The sequence below is a fragment of the Lytechinus variegatus genome, chromosome 1 (assembly GCF_018143015.1).
Source record: "Lytechinus variegatus isolate NC3 chromosome 1, Lvar_3.0, whole genome shotgun sequence".
Lineage (NCBI taxonomy): Eukaryota > Metazoa > Echinodermata > Echinoidea > Temnopleuroida > Toxopneustidae > Lytechinus > Lytechinus variegatus.
Window position 1 is genome coordinate 72,861,695 of NC_054740.1, and position 15,672 is coordinate 72,877,366.

Here is a 15,672-nt window from a genome sequence, read left to right on the forward strand (position 1 = left end):
AAATGCAATGCTGCAACATAAGGCTGGCAGAGACTATCAATTGTGATCCCTTTTTTTTATACAGAATGTCTCACACATACTTACAAAGGCCAGGGTAAGGTAAAAAGTCTCCTCCCCCCCCCCCTTGTGTTTCTTTCCACTTGTGCACTTCATATTCAATTTAGATCTTCATACTTAAGCAATTGGTATAAGAAATACAAACATTTTCACAAAAATAATCCAAATCATTGAGACAATCACACAAGAGAAATGAAACGAGAATAGGGCATTTTCAATTTTTATGACATTTTTATTGATTTTTTGTTGTTGCTGCTGCTTCTGGATATTTTACAGTACTCCCACGAGAAGAAAGGCTTTAGACCTATTTGCCTTTCTTGGCACGCATCTTCCTCATATAGAAGTCGAGCTCCTTGCCTTCTAGGATGTAGCCATCGGCACGGCCGCATTGGCCAGGTCTTGAAGCAATGCATGCTGTGTCGTACATAAAAAAACAAGACAGAGATTATAAATTATATGTGAATTGACTCAAAGAAAAAACACAAAATCAAACAGGAAAAAAGTAATGTGGCCTAAACAAATTATGAAGTTAATAACTTAAGAACATTACATTTACGAATGCAGACCACAGAAAATGTGACATTCAATTAGCCTGTTGATTTTCAATTTCATTCTTCAATAGCTCATCAGATGTAGTTTGCAAACCAACCCCAATATATACCAGCGATTTGAATGAATATTCAGCACAAGAACTTACCAAGGAGACGGCCAGTACCGAACTGCTCTTCAAGGGCTGAGGCAACCTTTGCAGTCTTCTTGCGTTCCTCAAACTTCTTTTGAACCTTCTTGGAACCTGACACAGTCAAAGCCTTCTGTTCATCTTCAGTCTGTTGATGATGAAAAGAGAAATTTAAAATTTAAAAAGGTACTCTGGGTCAAAATTGTAAAATTCTATTACAAAATATGACAGAATCAATTCAGAATCATTAGAAGCACAATTTAGTCTCCTTTTTTGAGAAAAAAAATTACTTGCAGGAATTGCAAAGTTACACACAAAACCAATGGTCAATCTATATTTGGAGCAAAAAGTTGAAATTATTTGAATTTTCTATGAATACAAAATAAAAATAGTAAGATACCACAAAGCTTTCTTCAAATTTCATTGCATGAATGAAAACAAGACAAATGTCACGAAGAAATACCTCAAGCAAATATCTACGGATGGCAGAGGCAGAAAAAAAATGACTTGAAGTTTATTGGAGTCAAAGCAAATAGATACAACACAGAATTATTTCACTACTCTGTTTTGAACTCATATTTTGTCAAGAAGCTTTTAGAATTTTTTTTTTAAAAAACAGTACAACACAAATCTACATTTTTACATGCTGCAAAAAATATCACAAGGCATATAGCAGTCAGTGTAACTATGACTTGTCTCCATAAGGCTGTGTCAATGTCAAGACGACTAACAGCCTGTCAGAAAGACTAATCTTCAACATCATTCTGCTACACCTTCAGTGTCATTATTGGCCACGACCTTTCACTTTTTGCTGATCTATTGAGTTGCTCCATTTCGTGGGGCACGAAGAAACTCACCAGCTTAGCTCCCTTCTTCCTGGCAAGAGGTAGAGCATAGTGTGCCTCATACCACTGACGGAATGGCGTGGAGTCAATCTGAACAATGGCATTCTTGACCAGAGTCTTGGTACGCACCAACTCATTGTTGCTTGCATTGTACACAACATCAATGATGCGGGTCTTGCGGGTAGTGTCTGGAAGGGGAAGAAAAACCAAAAGGGACAATAAGGACACAGTTTTATTTTGTGTTGTAAATGCATATTGCATACATGTAGTGAATTATACACAGAATGCAGTCAGTGTAACTATGACAATGGTCTTCACCAAGGGTCTATCCCTTCAGAAAGACTAATCTTAAGGCATCATTCTGCACTCCATAACAAACTATGGCTCTTATCAAATTCAATTATGAATCACTGTATTGTAAATGTAATGATAACAAATGTAATGAGAGGAAAACCAAAGACTTGTATGAAAATATCAATGATGGGAACCACCACATTCTAATTCTGCATTATATCAAAATTGAAAATCACCCTTTTGCTTGAAAAACATGAAGACATAACACCAGTGAACAGTCAAGTAAAGAGCAATCTAGGAAATGCAAAACAGTTGAGAACCGTCTCATCATACAGTATGGGCAGTAATTGCATAGGATCATCTTCAAGCACATCGGTGCCCATTAAAGAATGAGTTGCAACAAATCATAACTCAAAAAATTCAAATGCAGCATGACTTTCATCCAATCAGTGGAAGGCATTTTGTTGTAATTTTTAAATTCTTTGTTGCGTTTTGTTGCAACTCTTTCAACAGGCTTCAGAGGGTACTTGGAAGACTCTACTTACGTTCTGATCCCCAGGAGAAGTTTCCTGTGTCCAGACGCAGAGCACGGCGTTTGATGTTACCTCCCATGCATCGTACAAGATGTATCCTCTTGACTCCAATCTACAATGAAAAAAAAAAAGAATCACTTTCCCGTAACTTGTGTGCATGAAGGCATATTACTCAAAGTGGACTACCATTATTATCCATTATAAGCAATCAGTCAACAGATTTATATTCAAACAATAGCAATACTTTTGTACAAAACAAAATAAATTAATAACACGATATCCTTCCTTATGACAAAACTGAGGAACTCTAATAACTGCATGACAGAGGAGAAATATTGATAAAAGAAATAATATAACAGAGAAAAGCCCCCCCCCCCCACCAAAAAAAAAAATAATAATAGCAATAGACAACTAGCACATCAATGATGTGGAGCTCATTCTGCATCTCGCAACACAATTTCACACAATTTTCATTTCAGCCCAGTTGACACTGTAGTGAATTATATTGGTGACATAAATTGAGGATATAGAATTGAAATTGATGAATGACATAGAAGCATTTTTTGTGATGTATCATCTATGAATAAATTTCATATGAAGTATTAATTATTATCTAGTCAAAGTTTCTTTACTCTGTGTAGAACCTTGGTGAACCTAATGTAGCTCTCAGATGGAACAAAAATACCGGTAACCAAAATCAATCAACAAATAAGTAAGCAATTTTTGTGAGTTTTGAAAATATATGAATAAATAGCAGATTCAATGAGTTTCAAAATTCTATGTTTAAATTTTGTATCACCACCTCGAGCTATCATATAAAGCAAACAAAACTGAAATTTATCAACAAATGAAGAAAAAACATTTTTTGTGATTTATGAATAAATTTTTCATAAATTAGAATAAATAATTTTCCAGACAAAATTTCAAAATTTTGTGTACAAGTTTGGTGAACCTCATGCAGCTCTACCAGATGGAAGAAAAAAATCAAAATCTGTCAACAAATAAAGAAGAGGAATTTTCTGTGATTTATGAATACATTTCGCATAAATAAGCATAAATAATTTTCTACTGAAAATTTTCAAAATTCTGTGTAGAAGTTTGGTGGGCCTCATGAAGTTCTACCGGATGGAAGAAAAAATATCAAAATCGGTCAAGAAATAAAGAAGAGGCATTTTCTGTGATTTCTGAATAAATTTTGCATAAATTAGCATAATTCTACTGAAAATTTCAAAAATCTGTGTAGAAGTTTGGTGAACCTCATAAAGTTCTACAAGATGGAAGAAGAAAAAAAGGGAAAAATCGGTCAACAATTGAAGAAAAAGCATTTCATGTGAAATTTTAGAAATATGAATAAATTAATTTCGAATTAGCATAAAAATTGTTCTAGTCAAAATTTCAAAATTCTGCGTACAAGATTGGTGAACCTCATGAAGCTCTACCAGATGGAAGAAAAAAAAATCAAAATCGGTCAACAAATAAAGAAGCATTTTATGTGAATTTTTAAAAATATGCATAAATTAGCATAAAAATTGTTCTGGTCAAAATTCTGTGTGGAAGATTGGTGAACCCCATGAAACTCTACCAGATGGAAGCAAAAAAAAATCAAAATTGGTCAACAAATAAAGAAGAAGTATCATTTTTGTGAATTTTGAAAAATGCGCATAAATTACATGTAGCATATTTAATAAATTTCAAAATTCTGTGTAGAAGTTTTGAATGCCCCACCTAGTGCTATCATATAAAGCAAACAGAATTGAAATCGGACTTGAAATGGCGAAGTAATACCATTTTGAAATTGTGGACGGACGACAGACGACGGACGCCACGCCACGGCATAAGCTCATCTTGCCCTTCGGGCCGGATGAGCTAAAAAGAATAAGTGGAACACCTCTGGCAGTCTCACATCATGCATTACGGGATTTGATACAGCAGCAGAGCTGACTTTGAAAACGGCAATTAAATAATTATTAACAGAAAACACTCGTATGATAATAAAATACTAAGACCATTGACCCAACATGACCTTTGAACATGATCATGTGACCTAAAACATGTGCAATACAATCATTCATACTTGATTACCCTTATGTAATTCATGAACTATGTGTACATGTGTAGATCCATAAACTATCTAAGTTATGATGCCAATCAACAATACCCCCAGCACAGCCCAAGTTCATAGACCCTTAAAGGGGAATCCAACCCAAATAAAAACTTGCATTTAAAAGGAAAAGAAAAATCAGACAAGTTGATAGGTGAAAGTTTGAACAATATTGGACAAACAACAAGAAAGTTATGAATTTTTAAAAGTTGTAAATATTGGTAATCACTTTACCCATGGAGACTTCAAATTGGCCGCATATGGGATGTCACAGTGATGTAAGGCAAGGACTACTCTTCCATGTACTCCAATACATTTCATAGCTAAAATGTCATTTTTCCCAAAAGTATTATTTCAAATGATATTTTTCTTTTATGAGGACATAAAACAATATACTACCAGGGTTATATTTAGATTACTGCCCCAGGGGAATGGGTACTTAGGAGAAAACCACAAATCCCTGATAATAAAGTACATGGCCTATGGGAAAGTAGTCCTTGCCCCTTGTCATAATTTACTTACCCAGTTGCCAATTTGAAATCTACATGGTATTAGTGATCTCAATTTTAAAGCAGCTATAACTTTCTTATTGCTTGTCCGATTTATTTCAAACTTTCACCATTCTGTTTAATTTATTTTTCTCCTTCCCAACACAACATTTTTTGGCCAAGGCTGGATTCCCCTTTAATGACCTTCGATTTTGGTCATGTGACCCAAAACACGCACAAGATATTAAGGGATAAATGACAAAGGTAACCCTCATGTCCTACATGTAAGTTTCAGGAACTAGATCTATAAACTATGTGATCAATGACTATTCCCCAAATACCACCAATTTTATCAAAGTTTGTTGGCCCTAAATGACTTTTGATCTTCGTCATGAGACCTAAAACTCGCACAGGATGTTCAGGGATACTGAATTGCTCATGTCCAAGTTTCATGAACCAGATCCATAACATTTTAAAGTTAGGACAATTCCACAAATACCCCAAACAAGGTCAGAGTTTGTTGACCCAAAGTGACCTTTGACCTTGGTCATGTGACCTGAAACTCAGGAAGCATCTTCAGCGATACACTATCACCCTTATGTCCAATTTTCATGAGCTAGGACTGCTAGGTGACCTAGGTCATAAACTTTCGAAGTTATAGCAACATTTCATATTAACCTTAGTGGTAAAGATTTTGATATTGATTCCCCCAACATGGTCTAAGTTCATAGACCCTAGATGACCTTTGACCTTGGTCATGTCACCTGAAACCCAAGCAGGATATTAAGTAATACTTGTTTTACTGTAGTGTCCAAGTTTCATGAACCAGATCCATGTACTTTTTCAGCTATGATGACATTTAATCCTAAAAAGACTGGGGGGGGGGGGGGGGGGGCTGATTCAGCCCCCCCCAACATTTTTCGCAATAAATCCGCCGCGCCAAATTTTTAGACAGCGTCACTCGCTGACTTTCTTTTTTCAAGTCTCGCGCATCTTTTGAGACCAAAATTGTGACCCCTGGGTACGCGATTCCGAAATTACACAAATTTTCGTAAGTGCATGCAGACCCAAATTTACTCAGAAAACGTGAATATGTGTACAAATCCAATGCAAATAGTGTTTTAGCCAAAATTCATATATCATCATTTTTCCTTTTACTGCTTAAAATCAATTTCAGTTTTTTTTATTTAAAAAAAAAAACCCTGACAAGTTTCATTGAAAAAACAATAAAAACAAAGAAATAAATAAGAATTTTAGAAAACAATAGAATACATTATAAGAAAATAATGTAATTTTGAAATTTTTAAAAAATAAATTCGATCAGATGCCTATATATATAAGTATGTGAAACAAAAATTAGCATTTTAGGGGCATTATTTCATTAATTAGAGCATACTTATGATTTTACGCATAAATTAGCATAATTAATGAGCAATGAGATTTTTCGAAATCGCGCGATCGACGGTTGAGATCATAAGGGGGGCTGATTCAGCCCCCCCCCCCCCCCGTCTCCTTAGGCGTTGAAATAGCCCAGTCTATTTAGGGTTAAAAAACTTAACCTTGATTAAGATTTCGATATTGATGCCGCCGTTGAAAAAGCGGCGCCTTTAGTCTTACTGTGCAGGCGAGACAATAAATGATAAAACTGATAGAAAATTTAAAAATCAATCAAAACATACTGATAATTTTTTTTTTCAACAGATAAAACCAAATAGAATGATAAAACCAATAGAATATCAAAAATCAATCAAATGAAATGAATAGGATGAGAATCAGAGACTGCAGTCAGTGTAACTATGACAAAGTCAAATCCACAATGCTGATGTATGTCAAAACGACAATCAGCCTGTCAACAAATGAAAATTAACATCATCCTGCATCTCCCTTTCCTAATATCCCATTGGTGACTGAATTACTGAAGGACAAAAGCCTACAAAAAAATACAAAAACAAGTGGGAGTTCAACATTTGTTGTATTTTTTACCATTCATCTATAATTTGACATTATTCATTGAGGTAATACAAGGTTTTCATTAAGCATCAATGTCTAGTTTTGGCAAATGAAGTTAATTACTACTGAAACATTTATGATTGACAAGTTAACATCAAAATAGCAGTACCTTTGTGAGTGCAGGTGGACGACCCAGCTCAAACTTTCGCTTCATGCGAATAGGAGGACATCTTCCCCCAGTCTTTCGTCTTTTGTGCCATCTATCACGTGAGATACCTGTGTAAAGAATGAAAAAATGTATTAGTTTTATTGCCTTGAAAACGAACCCAAAAAGGTTTTTCTTAAATAAAATGTTAGTCTAATATAAATATTGTCTATGAAAGCGAGTCATAATACAGCGCGTCCCAAAAAAAATGTCCCTCTGATATGCGGCTTAATAACTTCCAAAAATAAAAATTATTCTCAATGAAATGTACGGATATAGGAAGCCCATCTCATGTTCTACCTTCTATAAAAATTTCATTGGTCTTGCTTCAGTGGTTTTGAATACACAGCGTATTATGCAACAGTGGTGCTTTTCAACCCATTCCAAGTTTATATGCATGCAACACTGCTTTGTGTTCTGCACTTTCTTGCATATCAACCCCCTTGTACCATTCTGACCAAGGAGATATCACCTCTATCTCCTTGTTCTGACCAAGGAATTCCCTGATCTGACCAGGGAAATCTCTATGATCTAACCAGGCTCATCAAATCACAACCTTGAGCATGTTCAGAAGGGCAAAAACAGTATTTGACAGTTCATTTCATGTTTGATAAACGGGAGATGCACAATGATTGAGACAACGGGTCATGTCTGTTTCATGCATAATTCCAACAATACTGCATTTTTGTTTTCATTACTTTTTTTTAGTTAATTAGCTACTGAGGTCAAGTTCAATAATTCAGTGTAACTTTTTAAAAGAAAAAAGTCGAAATTTACTTTGGTATAGTTCCTTTTTGCAAAGGGTGATTAACTTGTTGATTCCCCCTTTTTCAGCTTATTTTACTCATCCATCATTCACATTTTCTTTCAAGTTGGTGCACTGATTCCCCTTATCAATCATCAAACAAACTTAATTTTTTATGTTTCTTGTCCTTCTGAACATGCTCAAGTTTATGATTTGATGAGCCTAGATATGATTAGGAAATTATCCCTGCTCAGATCCTGGATGTAAGAATGGGGGTTAACATGCCATAGACAATGAAGAAATGCATTAATGCTGCAAACTTGGAATGAGCTAAAATGCACCACTGTTACGTAACAGAGTGTGTATTCAAAACTGCTGAAGCACGACCAATGAAATTTTCATAAAAGTTAGAACATGAAATGAGCTTTCTACTCATGAACATTTATTTGAGAATCCTACCACATTTTAGAATTAATTCAGTCCTATGTCAGAGGGACATTTTTTTTGGGACGCGCTGTACAGCAATATTAACACAATAACAGCATACATTTAACTTCACTCAATCTTGTCCTACATTCTTGGATAATTTATTCTTTACATTCCTGTTTATAATCATAAATCTTAAAATAATAAATTTCAATTTGAGAAAAAAAAATTACAATATCAACTACCGGTATAAATTTTCAATAGGAACTCTGTTAACAATACTCGTATCATTGTAAAGAATAATCATGACAAGTGACAGGCTGGTAAATTGAACTCTAATATGCTTTTCACACTGCACTTTTTGTCCTAAATTGGTGAGGCTAAGGGGGATCTTAGCCCCACCAATTTCCCAAAGTTAAGCTTAGCCCGCTTCGTTTTCACACTACGTTTTAGCAAAGTGGGCTAGCACGGTAAATAGTACGGTACTATCTGGCCCTGCAAAAAAGCAGGCTTAACCGGCTTATTGTGGTGCTAAGAGATGCAGTGTGAAAACGAAACAGGGCTAAGGAAAGTGGGGCTAAGCATTAGCCAATCACAGAAGTCGAATTGCACGTTTATCACGCTCTGTTTGGTAAAACCATCAATATTCATGAGCTGAGGGATAGTCCGGGGTTAAGGCATTAACCATGGTTGAGCAGATAGTATGGGGGTTAAGAAAGACAGTGTGAATCGAAAAAAAGATAGTATTGGGTTAAGAATAGTCCGGGGTTAAGGATAGTCCAGGGTTAAGGAAATGCAATGTGAAAAGCATATTTCAAAACTGAAATTGTAATTCAAAGGTGACATTGACCATGTTGACACCGGTGTCAATGTTACTGATTTCCTCTATTTTTAGTGAATTGTTGTAAAGAACACATGCTGCCTCTCAACATGAAACAATTTTTCTTTTTAATATGATTGGCTCCAACATTTGTACATTATTGATTTCATTTTTAAACAGATTCATTTAAAAGCAGAGAAAGGTATTGTGAGAATGTGAGAAGAAAAAACTTGTCAAATTCATGTCGCCATCTCTTTGTTGGTAGCTACAAGATGCATAGCATAAAGAGGGTGCCAACATCATGAATATTTGTTTAGAATGAAATCAATAATGTATAACTATTAATGTTGATGTCAGAAAAGAAGTTTTAGCCTATTTACTCTATTTTGGTCCAGAAATTTTACAGGGAAAGTAGAAATTGGCGTGGCAAACATTTGAACTTTGCCCTTCCTATGCACACGTGATCTAGTATTCTAGGCACAATCCGTGGCTCCATGGAATTCACACATTAGTTAGTGATAAATTCTAGGTGCCTCCGAGTCCTGGCTAGATTTATCGTGGCTATGGCTTGCCTAGCCAGGAGGCTTCTTGAGAGTAAAAATCATTTACTAACGTAAGGTTACTCTCATACGAAGCCAGGTCTTCTTTTCTATACATTTGATTTCTACTTTCTCTCTAAAAGATCTTGCCCGATGTTTACGCCGCCATCTTGTTTTCTATTGTTCTTCACCCACGTTACGCGACGCAAGCGTCCATATAGAAACCAAGATGGCGGCGTAAACATCGGGCAAGTCTCTTTCTTCTTTTCATGATATTTTTCTCATTTTTTGATAAATTATTGTATAAAGAAAAATTCCTTAGTGTAGAAATGATGGAAATGAAGTTGTATCCCATGTACATGATTAATTGCTAGATCTAAGTGTAGAAAACTCGGGGGCGAAAGTTTCAGGTTTTTGGTGGTACACACAAATGTATAGAAAAGACCTGGCTTTGTACGAGAGTAATATTACGTTAGTAAATGATTTTTACTCTCTAGAAGCCTCCTGACTAGGCTTGCCTATGCACGTTTCATGTATGGCAAGTTTCCCCAAGCATGCCAAGTCTGCGCAGTCCCCCTTGTCAGCGCACATGCGTATCTGCGCGATTCTAGTAAAAGAAGATACGCAATGACTGAATGAGCACAAACTTTACACATGCAATACATAGACAGGTATTTAAATTCAACTCAAAATGGTGGAAAAATAATGAATTTAGAGCATATCATGTGAGGGCCTCAAAATGCGGCCTTTCTCCTTAACATCCCTGAATCATGTGCAAAGTGAATGAGTGCGCGGACATGGTGTACCATTTTTTTTCAATCTGAAAATGACTGCCCAAGGTTTTATTAAAAAAATCCTTTATTTTCTTTCATTTTTCAATTGGTACACTCACAATTATACAACTTATATTAAAAGGAACATTATCATCTGAAAGATTTTGTGAAATAAGAAATTCATGTTATACAATTAATGCATGCAGCCGAGTGCGTTAGTGGAAATGCAGAGCACGCGAGGTTTCTTTACTTTACTTTAGATAGGTGCCGCACTGTGCACGAGCCGCTGGCGGTGAGTGCACTGTGCAGTGTGAATCATCTGAAGAAACCGAGCTTTCTCTGCATTTACTTTTACGCACGACAGAGCAAGTGCATTGTTTTAAAAAATTGCAACACAGAAACAAATTCTTGAAAGTTACAGTAGTTTTGTTGGACTTCTCCTGGAACTTAGTTCTACCGCACTGGTTTGCTCGAGCGTGCAATGCCAATTTCGTTGCGCTCCTTTAGCACTGCCGTGCAGTGCACCAAAAAAGTTGGATGTCACGTGATGCGTATTGGCCAATAACATTAGCAATGCTTGAAATTATACACCTATTTTATAATAAACAGAAGATCTAGAGGCGCACGGCCAATATTGGAGACTGTCTCCCATGAGAGAGATTATCTCCAATATCAGACTTTTGTAAAGAATTTGGGTAGCCCCTATCCAATTTCAGAGACAGTCTCCAGTTTGGGAGACTGACTTCCTTCGTTTACATTTGCTTCAAAAGGATTACCTTGGCGGCAGATAAAAATGTGATACTGATAAGCAGATTCCTCATGAAAATTAGGGGCCTACCCCTTTTCACTGTCTACTTTAAAAATTCACCGTCTACTTTTGTTTTGACAAGGATTTTTGTTCTTGTCATCCACACACAAAACGAATGGGCTTCTGACCTGGAAAAAATCATGCTTTTGTTGGTGGTTTCTTTTGTTCTTTTGCAAAGCAAGTCTCTAATAGTAATATGGGAGATTATCTCCCACATTGGAGAGAGTCATAATCCATGCCTCTTCTCCAAAAGCCTTCCGCCTGAGACTGGCGGAAGGCCAGAGCTAAATCTGATGGGACTTTATACTTGCACCTGTATATTTTGCACTGCACACCTAAACCTGGCCATACGCACATGTCAAATAAACCATCTGCAAGAATCTTTAATCCTGAAGGAGGCAGATTTAACCTGAAGAAGAAGAGTCTCCCATGCCCATGGCCATGCCATTGCCTTGGCCGTGCGCCTGATGTGTGTGCGCAGACTTTGGGCCGCATACATGACCATTACTCTGCCTCTGGTGATTTCTAGTTCAGCGTTCGGTGTTGAAAGCGTGAAATAGCTACTGAACCCAGGTCAAACACCGAGCTGGGTTCAGCCCTAGAGAAACGATAGGCCTACACGATGGCAGATTATATAGAACAGATATAGCATATCGTCAAACTTCCATAGATGCATACCGTACGTTATGGACCGAACATCACAGGGAATTCCACACTATTTTCAACAGTATTTCTCGATTAAATAACATAGGATTTAAATCATATCTTGTCTATTATGTGTAGCTAGTATTTGAAATGTATTAACATTTATCTAGAATCCTGATAAATAAACGGGAAGGGCGATGTTTTAAGATTCTACTAAAGAGTTATAGAAATTATCGTACCCATTTTGTACGGCCAGAGGTCAAAGAGGAAGACACACGGCGAGGAATTGACATGGTAAGGAATTATGGGTATTGCATGGGTTCGGATGATGGTATTCACACTGAGACAAATACAACATCAAAGATTTTCAAAATTGGTCCTCTGACAGACATAGTTTAGTAAAATTATCACTCATAAAAATGTTGATTTGAATAAATACAGAAAAATCAAACTAGCATAACATTGAAAATTTCATCAAAAACGGATGTAAAATATATTTTTTTCACAGAATAATGATATTTATGCACAAATTCAGTGTCATGCAAATGAGTCAGACGATAATGTCCATCACTCGATCATCACTATTTCTTTTGTTTTTTTATTATTTGAAGTATACAATATTTCATTTTTTACAGATTTGACAATAAGGACCAAGTTGACTGAACCATAGTAAACAATGCTAATTCCACATGTTCAGGGAGGAATTAACCGTAATTGTTTCACTTGACAACGGAACTGAGAAAATGAAAACATTTCATAACAATAAAATACAAAAGAAATAGTGAGTGGATGATGTCATCAGTCTCCTCATTTGCATACCGACCAGGATGTGCATATAAATAACTGTTTGGTGAAATTCAGCGAAACTTTAAAACATGATAACTTTCTTATTTTACATCCGATTTTGATGATTTTTTCCGTGGTAATGCCTGTCGCATTTTCTTTTTTATTCAAATTAACTTTATGTTAGGGGGAACTTGTCTTTTAATTATATCGGGCTATCACAAGAGGAAGACGCCGGGTGAATAAAAATGAGGTAAGGGGAAGACTCGGAAAATTTATTTTTTTAGATCTTTCATGTCACAAATTTTTTTTCTCGCGCTTCGATCTCGATTGCTTGCATTAATTACCTGTTCGATGATATCATGCTCAATGCATGCTCAATAAGCAGATATGGAACTTAAAATATCAACTTTTGAAGTCAATTTACAAAATATTTTAAGCTAGAACATCGATTTTCATTATTTTGTTTGATCTACAATTTGATTTCAAAAGGGTACGACAATCCGTGGTCTGATCAACATTTCAGCTCGCGCTGCGTGCACGCATTTGATTTTGATTTGTCAAGTACGTATAGGCCTATATACCTATTTATGTGTATAAAGTTCTCTTAATATCACTCATTATTAAGGTCTGCTTGTCAAAACGTATCAGCTAGCGTTGAACGCTCGCATTTCCCCTTATTTTCATAAAAATTTCGCTCGCGATTTGCGCTAAAGGCCTATAGCATGGGTCGTGTGGTCCAGCCTGGTTAGAGCATTGGACTCATATAATCGCAAGGTTGTGAGTTCGAATCAACTCTTCCATTGTCTCCACTTGGATTAAAATGCCCGAGAGGGGTATATGTCGTCTATTATACGTCAGCCATTATGACTGATTAACCTAGACGTATAATATTTCATATAGGTATTTGGTTATACCAGCTTGGCGTTTACCAGCAAAATGCTGTTCTGCCGAGTTCCTATACGGGATTTACCACAAACAGAAACAAACATTTATAATTGTTGAAAATATATCCTAACCCATATCCATCAGATCGATCGTATTAATAATTACAAAAATGCTTAATATGTTCAGGGCATGCCTTAATATCAACAAATTTCGCGCTCCCTAATTTAGCCTTATTAAGATCTCATAATAGTAATATAACATTTTCATGAAAGAAATTGTCCCTTTTTCAGAATAGAATATCGATAAGTTTCATTTCGCATTTTATACAGTTATAGGAAGAGGAATATGAAGATAGTCATCATTTTCATATGATGACAAAATGTTAAAATAATAATGACAAAAATATCAGCTCGTGCTCGCATTATTAATGTAAGAAGATACCATCCCTTCTCAATTTATAAAACATGAATAGAGTGTCCCGTTTTTAGTTCTAAATATTTATTTTGTCCGCTCGCGTTTCGCACTCATACCAATTAAGAGTGGAAAGTGTTTAGCCTATCCTGTTCATGATAAAAATCAGTGCTTAAGAATGTTCAGTTCTTAGGTCGGAATGTCAAAAATTTTCGGCTCGCGCTTTGGTTGTCAAAATATGTATTGTCTTAATATCTGCAAACAGTTTTTAACAGCTATATAGGCTCCTTTTCGATCAGGCCATCGAATGTATGTTAAAAAAATATCTGCTCGCAGTAATCAGTTAGTTACATAATAGACCTATATACCATCTGTTGATCAGCAGGATAACAAACATTGATCAGATATTCGATTGTCAGCAAAAAATATGACATGAAATCCCCCCCCAAAAAGAAATCCTGACATGACCTGTTATGAGGATAAAGCTAAGAAATTACTGTTAGCACTACACCTTCAATGAAACAAACCAAAATCAATTTTGAGCGGTCGATCTGGGAATCGAAAATATGGGCGATTTTTTTTTGCCCCATGTTGGCGAAAACATGGATTCGCTCCTGATCATCATCATCATCATAAGTGTACGGAGGAAGAAGGTAATCCTGTCGAGACTTCTGGTCTTTCCGGATCCTTCTAATTAGCAATGATTAGTGCTTGTTTGAACTTGACTAATTAACTGATGAATTAATTACATGCATCGCATGCAGTGAATAATTGCTTCGTTTACATTAAGATGCATAAATAAAAAAATAAATAAATAATAACGTTTTATTTACCCAGGGTAGCCACTTCAGTTAGGAAACTGCTCTACCAGCGGGTCCTGCATGTTATTAAATGATAAGTATGATTAGATCTGCAAACCGCTTTATTTTCTGTATTCTGTTAAAAGAACGTAATTTTCCATCGCGTGGCCTAAAAATGGAAAATGATATCTGATTGTCTCGCAAACTAATTGCCTGTGACCAGATATTCATTATTGAACAAATATCGTATGCCATAACAAAAAGTTTAAAATTTTCTTTTCTTTTTTGTAGTAGGTTTCTAACATCATAAATGAATTTATACAGAAGGTAAAGAAATTGATTTCAAGTGAGTACTATACGTCTTACTATCAGTATATCAGGAAAGTGCCAAAATTTGCCTGATTTTATCCCCACTCCCTTTTTTTAGTATGCCAAATTGATTGGAATTCTAGTCCAAAAAGATTCAAACAAGAAGAAAAATGTAGGCCTATATACTCACATTTTCTCCGGACTATCCCAATAATTATATATATGTCAACCTCTTTTTGTCAGTTTTCAAAATTTGATATTTTTTATCAAGGGGCGGAGGGAAGTGGACAGTCTCTCACAATTGCCTTCTTAATATACTTAGTTGATCCCCATGCAGGGAAGCCACTTTGTTATGTAGGACTACACAACACACGCGCGACCACAGCTTTCACAAACTCACCCTAAACAAGTTTGGTAAAAATAGTATTCAAGTATTTTCGCTTGCATTTTTGACAATTTTGCCTCGACCCCCCCCCCCGAACAAGTTCGACCCGTGAAATATAAACGTTTTTACCCCACAACCATACCCTTTTTGCTCGATTTTGTTTGACACTTATATACGCGCGTGACTCG

General features: G+C 35.9%; 1 protein-coding gene across 1 annotated transcript; it reads right to left on the bottom strand.

Annotated features, from left to right (window-relative positions):
• Nucleotides 1-281: 281 nt before the first annotated feature.
• LOC121422207 (40S ribosomal protein S8-like) lies at nucleotides 282-12,232 on the bottom strand. Its single transcript, XM_041617116.1, has 6 exons — nucleotides 12,148-12,232; nucleotides 7,117-7,223; nucleotides 2,421-2,520; nucleotides 1,594-1,769; nucleotides 755-884; nucleotides 282-471 (listed from the first exon to the last, which is right to left on the bottom strand). Exons 1-6 carry the CDS (start codon nucleotides 12,149-12,151, stop codon nucleotides 362-364), a joined length of 627 nt encoding a protein of 208 aa, XP_041473050.1. The 5' UTR covers nucleotides 12,152-12,232; the 3' UTR covers nucleotides 282-361.
• Between the last annotated feature and the right edge of the window lie 3,440 nt (nucleotides 12,233-15,672).